This window comes from Chiloscyllium punctatum, chromosome 29, assembly GCF_047496795.1.
Source record: "Chiloscyllium punctatum isolate Juve2018m chromosome 29, sChiPun1.3, whole genome shotgun sequence".
Classification (NCBI taxonomy): Eukaryota; Metazoa; Chordata; class Chondrichthyes; order Orectolobiformes; family Hemiscylliidae; genus Chiloscyllium; species Chiloscyllium punctatum.
Genome location: NC_092767.1, coordinates 74332915 through 74341358, shown reverse-complemented (window position 1 = coordinate 74341358; position 8444 = coordinate 74332915). Strand labels below are relative to the sequence as shown.

Below are 8444 nucleotides of genomic sequence, written 5' to 3'. Positions count from 1 at the left end.
TATCGAGTCATAGAGGTGTACAGCAAAGAAACAGACCCTTCGGTCCAACTCGTCCATGCCGACCAGATATTCCAACCTAATCTAGTCCCATTTGCCAGCATTTGGCCCAATCCCTTTAAACCCTTCCTATTCATATACCCACCAGATGCCTTTTAAATGCTGTAAATGTACCAGCCTCCACCACTTCCTCTGGTAGCTCATTCCATACATGCATCACCCTGTGTGTGTGAAAAAGTTGCCCCTTAGATCTCTTTTATATCTTTCCCCTCTCACCCTAAAACTATGCCATTTAGTTCTGGACTCCTCCTAACCCAGGGAAAAGACCTTGTCTATTTATCCTATCTACGCCCTTCATAATTTTATAAACCTCTATAGGGTCACCCCCTCGGCCTCTGACACTCCAGAAAAAAACAGTCCCAGCCTATTCAGCCTCTCCCTATAGCTCAAATCCCCCAAACTTGGCAACATCCTTGTAAATCTTTTCTGAACCCTTTTAAGTTTCACAACATCCTTTCAATATGAAGAAGGCCAGAATTGCATACTCTATTCCAAAAACATAGAGGTTCATAAAATTGTGAGAGGTGTTGGTAGGGTGAATAGCCAAGGTCTTTTTCCCAGAGTAGGGGAGTCCAAAAATAGACAAGCATAGGTTTAAGGTAAGAGGGGAAAGATTTTAGAAGGGACCTAAGGGGCGACCTTTTCATACATTGTGGAATGAGCTGCCAGAGGAAGTGCTGGAGACAAAAAAAAATTCAGATACTGGAATCCAAGCTAGACAAGCAGGAGTCTGGAAGAGCACAGCAAACCAGGCAACATCAGGAGGTGGAGAAGTCTGACATTTCAGGAATGACACTTCTTCAGGAAAAGGAGGTGGTGGAGGCTGGTACAGTTACAACATTTAAGAGGCATCTGGATGGGTACATGAATAGGAAAGGTTTTAGGGGATGTTGGCAAATGGGACCAAATTAATCGAGGATATCCAGTCAGTATGAAAGAGTTGGACCTAAGGGTCTGTTTCCAGCTAATGAAGGGCTTTTGACCGAAACATCAATTTTCCTGCTCCTCGGATGCTGCCTGACCTGCTGTGCTTTTCCAGCACCACTCTAATGTAGACTCTGTTTCCGTGCTATACATCTCTGTGACTGACCAACAGAATCTGCTAATCCTGCTGAGCTTCTCCAGCAATTTCTGCTTTTTTGTTCAGATCTTCAGCATCTGCATTTCTTTGTTTTACCTTAACCTGAGAAGTCGAAAGGTGAATAGGTTCAGAAAGGGAGCTCCATGGACTGAGGCCCAAGCAACTGAGGGGCATTGACACCAATGTGTGGAATGATTAAAATGGGAAGAGGTGCAAGAGGAAGATTTAAGGGGCTGAAAGAAATTAGGAGTGGGGGCATGCAAGAATTTAAAACTAATACAATCCACACCCCCAACTCCATGTACCTTCCAGAGTGAGTCCAGTACCTGCCTATGACTATATGCAATCAGCTGACCCAGCTCTTTGATTGACAGCTGCCAGTGTGGCGCGGGTTGATGACGCCATCCCTCAACGCCCACAACGCATCCAAACTATTTGCTGACACGATAGGGGTATAACATCCATCACAGGGCGCATTTTTAAAAACAAGTGCAGAAATTGAACATCTTACCCAATCGCAAACCATTGATAATTTAATCTCGATACATTACATATATTTCTAATGTCCATAATTGAAGTTTGAGGCATCCAAATCATACCCTTTCTTCCCTCCCCCACCTCTCCCTTGCCTCGTTCGATGGTACGTCCGGTTGCTAGATACGCGTCAACCAAACCGTCCCCGTGATTGACGCGAGGGAGCGACCAATAGCGAACGGGGCTGGCGATGGGAGTGACGAATCGGAGCGGGGCAGGGACGGGACATGAAGTTAGGTTGCGCCGGGAGACGAAGGTGGGCGGGGGGTAGAGAGGGGCCCGAGTGGCGGCGGCTGGAGGGATAGACACTCGGATAGAGCGGGGTTTCGGGGTTGTTGAGGGGGAAGGGTGTGCGGCGGGATTTATTTGTTTATTTGTCTGTGTGTGTGGGGGCGCGGGGATTGCGCTCTGCGACGAAGTAAGGCCGGGCTAGTCGACTGTGGGGGGCGTCACAACCCCCCTCCACATTAACGCTCAGTCTCTGAGGAGACAGAGCTATTTAAGACGTTATTAGATCGTGCGATGGTGGCATCGCGGTAATATTGCAAAACTACTAACCCAGAGGCCTTGGATAAATAAGGGGGCTTCTGATGTAGAGGTAGTGTCCCTATCTCTGAGCTGTGAGGGACAGGCTGGGCCCATTCCAGTACATAAAGATATGTTGGTGCAACTCTTCTATCATATTTCATGCCCTACTTGCTCCAGAGAACGTAACAACATTCCTGAACAGGTTTATTAGAAAATATCTGTAACACAAGACTGTCTTGAAGTACAGTGGTATTGTCCCTCCATCTGAGCCAGGAGTCCTGGGTTAAAATCCCGCCTGCTCCAGAGGTGAGTAGTAACCTCTCCGAATGGGTTGTTCAGAAAATATCGATAAGGTGTTACTTGAGTCTTGGGGTGCAGTTGTAATGTCCTTAATTCTGGACCAGGAGAACCAGATTTAAACTGTTAGCACTGCTCACGGCGCCAGGTACCCAGGTTCGATTCCAGCCTCGGGTGATTGTCTACGTGGAGTTTGCATATTGTGGGGATATAGGCAAAGTAGTGTTACTTCTGCAATTATAATTACTTATGCAAGGTAAATGAACTCACACCAGTGTGTAATTGTTTCAGCTAAGAGCTGAATCAACTGGAATGCAAACTATGTGGAGGAAATACATAATTGTTTTTGTATTAGCTAAAATTGTATGCAAGAATGAAACGTGACTGCAAAACAATGGTAGATGTTACAGACAAATAGATAAGGTGCTGTGAGGATGTAGGTTAAGTCAAATATGCTTGCACAAGCAGTAGTTATAAGCATCTGTTTCCCACTTTTACAGAAACACAGGAACAAACCCCAATTAAAAGGTCATAAGGATCAGTATGGTTGGGGAAAGCACAGATGGAGGGAGTAGATAATGGTGAAGAAAGGATATACCTAACAATGGGTCACAGTGGGATGTGGTCAAACGGCCTTGTGAGGCCAGAAATAAGCATTTTGTCACAGACAAGGCCGGATAAGGCAAGAGATAAACAGGAGTAATGGGTGCTGGTCTTAGAGAAGTGGAAGATGTAAATGGGGAGGAGCAACGGGATAAAAAAAGGAACCAAATTACATAAATGTCTGGTATTCATTGAATTCAATGTGTGTGTCCCTGCCTTATAGACAGTGGACATCGCACCCTCTTGCAAGGGTAAAATAAGTGACACTACTGATTCAGATCTTGTCTCGGACTGAAATTATTGAAGTGAGTGAGCTTTGTTTCTCACGCATGTTCTCTTTACATCTGTGTGTGTTTCCTCTATGTGCTCCGGTTTCCTCCTACAAGCCAGAGATATGCAGGTTAGGTGGATTGGCGGTGCTAAAGTGCCCTATTGTGTCCAGGGATGTCCAGACTAGGTGAGTTGGTCATGGTAAATGCAGGGTTAAGGGGATAGGATGGCAGAGTGTTGGTGTGGGTGGGATGCTCTTTGGGGGGTCGAATGTACACAATGGGCCAAATGGCTAGCTTCCACACTGTAAGGATTCTATGATTCTATTAAGTCCCATCTGCTCCAGAGCTGTGCAATAACATCTTGAACAGGATAATTAGCAAATTAGACTAGTTAAGAGCTCTAATGGCATTTGCCAGTTGTTGTTCCCAATTTTTTCCACACATTGTTGAAGTCCTACCTGCCCCAGTTGTTGTCAGCCTAACCTGACTCCACCTCTCTGGGATTTCCTTTGACTGCTGTGGTTCAGAACACTGAATACTGCCTATTCTGGACTATGCTGTACTAAATATGATGCTGTTTAGACTGTATAAGGACTTAGGGCATTATATAATGTAATCCTCCATGGAGAATCCGGATGGATTGGAATCAGTACAACATTGGATAATGAATTTGGATACTGTGAGGGATAGCTGGGCCCATCCCAGTACATAAATACTGTAACAACATATTGTTATCATATTTCTGATTTTTCCATTTTCTATCTAAGGCTTAAAAGATACAACAGCTCATCAGTGCAGTTGAAGTTTACGATATACCGTCGCCTTGCCCTGAAGTAGATAGCCCTTTGTCTGTCCACACCATGGAAGGAGGTTCTTCTGTGCAAGCTAGTTATGTTTTCCGGGGCATTGAGTATATAGTCACGATGATGGTGACTGGAGATGTGTTGGAGGTGGAAGTCGAGGACCGATTGACATCTGAGCAATGGCGAGGAGAATTCGAGGCTGTTTGTAAGTTCAGAGCTGCTCTTTATATGATCAATAAAAGGTTCAACCTGCTTCTCCTAAAATTATCCATTCCTCAAATAGAACTTTTTTTAAATTCTAGGGTAAAAGAGACATGTTGTCAAGGCTTTTCATTTTACGCTTTTAAAGACTGTACCATTTTATGTTCTGTATTTCTGATTGTGAATCGAGTGGTAAAGGACTGTTTTAAAACCAGGATTTGTGGAAGAAATTATTATTCCTCTTTTTTTTAAAGGCAGGTTACTGAAACTTGCTGTGTCATGTTTACACAGTTGCTTTATTCAAGCAATTGGGGAGGGAACAAAAACAGAAATTACTGGAAAACTCTGCAGGTCTGGCAGCATCTGTGGAGAGAAATCAGAGTTAACGTTTCGGGTTTATTTTCTGGGCCAGCGGAGCTTTTCCAGCAATTTCTGATTTCCACCATCCGCAGTTCTTTGTTTCTCAATAAATACAGGCAATCTGGTCAGTGTTGTCTGTGGACCTGATTCTAGCAGACAGAGAAATTGGGGACTTTGTGTGTTTTGATTAAACAATCAACTCTTGAGATAGCTTTGGGAGTAGCAGAGCTTGACAATCAGCAATCTTTTCCAAGTCGATCGTGATACACTGATCAGGACAAATGCAAAAATTCCACATTTCAAATAATCACAACAGTTTATACTTTGAGAGTTTAGGGCTAATTAATTGGCTAGTGGATTCTCGCTAAGACATTGTGATGGAGAAAGCAATGGAAACAATTGGGCTCCCCAAACTCCTGGGTAATTCAAAAAAGGTGTATGATAGGATATGTTCCTTTTTATTTTCAGAAAACGGGTCTCTAGTTGTGAATGTATTGGGGCAGCACGGTGGCTCAGTGGTTAGCACTGTTGCCTCACAGCGCCAGGGACACAGATTCGTTTCCTGCCTCGGGCGACTGTCTGTGTGGAGTTTGCACATTCTCCCTGTGTCTGTGTGGATTTTCTCCGGGTGCTCCATTTTCCTCTCACAGTCCAAAGATGTGCAGGTCAGGTGAATTGGCCGTGCTAAATTGCCCATAGTGTTAGGTGCATTAATCAGGTGTAAATGTAGGGCATGGGTCTGGGTGGGTTACTCTTCGGAGGGTCGCTGTGGACTTGTTGGGCCAAATGGCCTGTTTCCATACTGTAAGGAATCTCATCTAATGTATGTCTCTTCTAGCCAGTGTCACTGAACCATGTTATAGACTCAGCTAATTATCTGAATTTGGTTGTTAATGTTGCAATTAGCACATTCAGGATTGTTTGGCTGGTATTGTCCAGTCAAGGAGTGCCCCTCTTGTGGATGTTTGGAGTTGAGCAGGTGAGGGCTGGATGAGTGTAGCCTGCACTCTACCTATTACCGAAAGAACATGTTTTGACAACTGAGTTTTGGATAATGGCTAAATGCTGAGCGATAGCATTGGATTTGAGCAGTGTTCGTGGTCTTGTCTGTGTGGAACCTTTTGATGTCCATTTAGTGAGATAGCAGGATTGCTGCAAAGGGCTCTGAAAATTTCTTATTTGTAATCTCTATCCTGAGCTGAGCTGTTTGGTTATGCATTTGCATAGATGTGAGTTACTGCCCTGTCCTTTTGATAATCATACAATCTCTGAACACTGCTTAGACACGGAATGGAATGATAGAATGGTTATGCATAAAGAAGGTCATTCACCTGTTGAGTTTGTGCAAGCTCCGTGAGATCAGTTTAGTTAGTCATGTTCCCTTATCCTTTTCCTCTATTATTATCGTCTTTCATGTACTTGTTTATTTCATTTTGAAATCCGTAATTGAATCTGCATCCACCACCCTGTCCAACAGTACGTCACTGACCCTTGTTCATAGCTGAATTTGGGACTTTCTTGCAATTGCCTTAATTTTCTTTTCTCTGGTTTTCAACTGTTTTGGTGATGTGATTGGTTTCTCCTGGGCCCCTTCTGATTTTGTCTTTACAAACGTTTTTCAGAAAAAGAATCGTGTAAAGGATTTTGTGAAAGCACTTGTAGGTTTCTGTGGGCTGATACTTTGTGGCTGCACTTCATTCATGACGTTTTGTTGCTTAGCAATAGCATGAAAGCTGGTGGGAGGATAAACGTTGAATAGCAGAGGTTAGCTGTTAACCTTACTGTAGCTAAAATGAAATGAAAGATTCTGGAATCTGAAATAAAACAAAATGCTGGAATGCACCAAGTGCGCTATTTGTAGAGAGACCAGCAGAGCTAGTGTTTTGAGTCTAATATGACTCCTTCAGGACTATACCCAAGTGTTTCTGTTTAACTTGAATCTCTGTTTTGTTCCAGATATCGAAGATGTCACTCACAAAACTGGCAACTTCAAACAGTTCTCAATCTTTTGCAATATGTTGGAGTCGGCCATCACAAAGGTATGATCTAGTTTGAGGGAGCAAATGTTTGTACCTAGCATTTGATCTTTCGTTCTTTAGCTCAGCTCCATTCAAAATTTTGAGCTCTTCATGTCCAAGGGTCCCTGAAGGTGTTAACATAGGTAGACAGGGTGGTGAAGAAGGCATTTGAGATACTTGCCTTCATTAGCTGGGGTGTGGAATATAGGAGTAAGGAATTCTTGTTACATAAAACATTAGTTAGGCCACAAATGGAATATTGTGCAATTCTGGTCATCGCACTATCTGAAAGTGATTGCACTGGGGAGGGTGCATAGGAGATTCACCAGGATGTGTATGTAATGACGAGAGACTGGGTAGGCTGAATTTAATTTCCTTTGGGCAGAGGAGGCTGAGGGGACATTTGATTGAGGTGTAAAATAATTGAGAGCCATTGGTGGGATAGATTGTCTGAATTGTTTGCCATGGCACATGTGTCTCAGACTAGAACACTTAAGTTCTAAGGTGAAAAGTAAATGGTTTAGAAGAGATCTGAGGTTTTTTTTCACAAAGAGGATGATAGAAATATGGGACATACTGCCTGAGAGGGTGGTGGAGCTAGATACATTTAAGAAACATCTGGATAAACAGTTAATGAAAGCACACAATTGGCTGTGGACCATGTGCAGGTAAGTGAGAGTCTGTGTAGTTTGGTGCTTATTGGTCATAATAGACTGGGCCAAAGCACATGTTTTTATGCTGTATGACTCTGTCTGTATTATCTCTTTCCTGTTACGAACCAAAAAAAAATGAGATGTCCCTCTAATACCTGCAGTTCCAGTTTGATTGTACAGTGAAATACTGTGGAAGCATAGCACCTGCTGCAATATGTCTGCACACTGATCTACTTCAAACTCCCACAGGCAGCCGAGTAAAAATGGCCAGATAATCAACTTTTGGTGATTATTGATTGAGGGATTAATATTGGTCCAGGACAGTGGGGAGATGTTATCTCTTGCCATTGTCCCACAGGGTCTTTTACATCTAACTTGGAGGCCGCATGGGCCCACAGTTTATGAAAGATGTCAGCAATGACTTTTGGTGCTCAGGTCTCTGATGTGGGGACCTTCTGACCTAATATACTGAGCCATAGCTGATACTTCACCAACTCTGTTTTCTGTGCAGGGATTAGAGCCTGCAATGAATACACTATCATGTTTTGTAATGATCTGTCTAAAACTAGTCATATTTTAGTAATTCCTGACTTGGAAATCTGAAACCCAGGGATTTCATAGAATCCCTGCAGTGTGGAAGCGACCATTCGCCCCATCAGGTCCACACCGATCCCTCCAATGAGACAGTACACAGAATTTCAACTGAATTCTCCTTGAGAGATATTCCCTGCAGCCAGATTGTTCTAAGCTAACTTGCTTTAAGAAACAGAACCAGACAGGATTGCACTCCCCCACCTCCCCCTGTCATTACTACTTGTTTATTGCTTTCCGTTGTTGTTAGTTCCCAGGTTTTCTGGCCACATGTTCAGTTGCTGGAAACAAAGTACTGTTTGTGAGAAGTCAGCTTCTGGAGAAATGTGCTGGAAAAGCAAAGCCCTGCATCAGCCTGATGAAGAGGTCATGCCCAAAACGTCGTCCCTCCTGCTCCTCGGATGCTGCTTGAACGGCTGTGCTTTTCTAGCGACACACTTTTCGAC

General features: G+C 43.6%; 1 protein-coding gene across 3 annotated transcripts in view; it reads left to right on the top strand.

Moving 5' to 3' along the window:
- The first annotated feature begins 2014 nt into the window (after positions 1-2014).
- Positions 2015-8444, top strand: part of ccdc61 (coiled-coil domain containing 61) — a 35159-nt gene continuing 28729 nt past the window's right edge. Inside the window, exons 1-4 of one of the 3 annotated variants that reach the window (XM_072549444.1) lie at positions 2015-2506; positions 3487-3557; positions 4140-4380; positions 6693-6775. In XM_072549444.1, the coding sequence (XP_072405545.1) occupies positions 4233-4380; positions 6693-6775 (231 nt within the window). In that variant the 5' untranslated portion in view covers positions 2015-2506; positions 3487-3557; positions 4140-4232. The remainder of the gene's footprint in view (positions 2507-3486; positions 3558-4139; positions 4381-6692; positions 6776-8444) is intronic. The other 2 variants (XM_072549443.1, XM_072549445.1) reach the window with 2 other exon arrangements.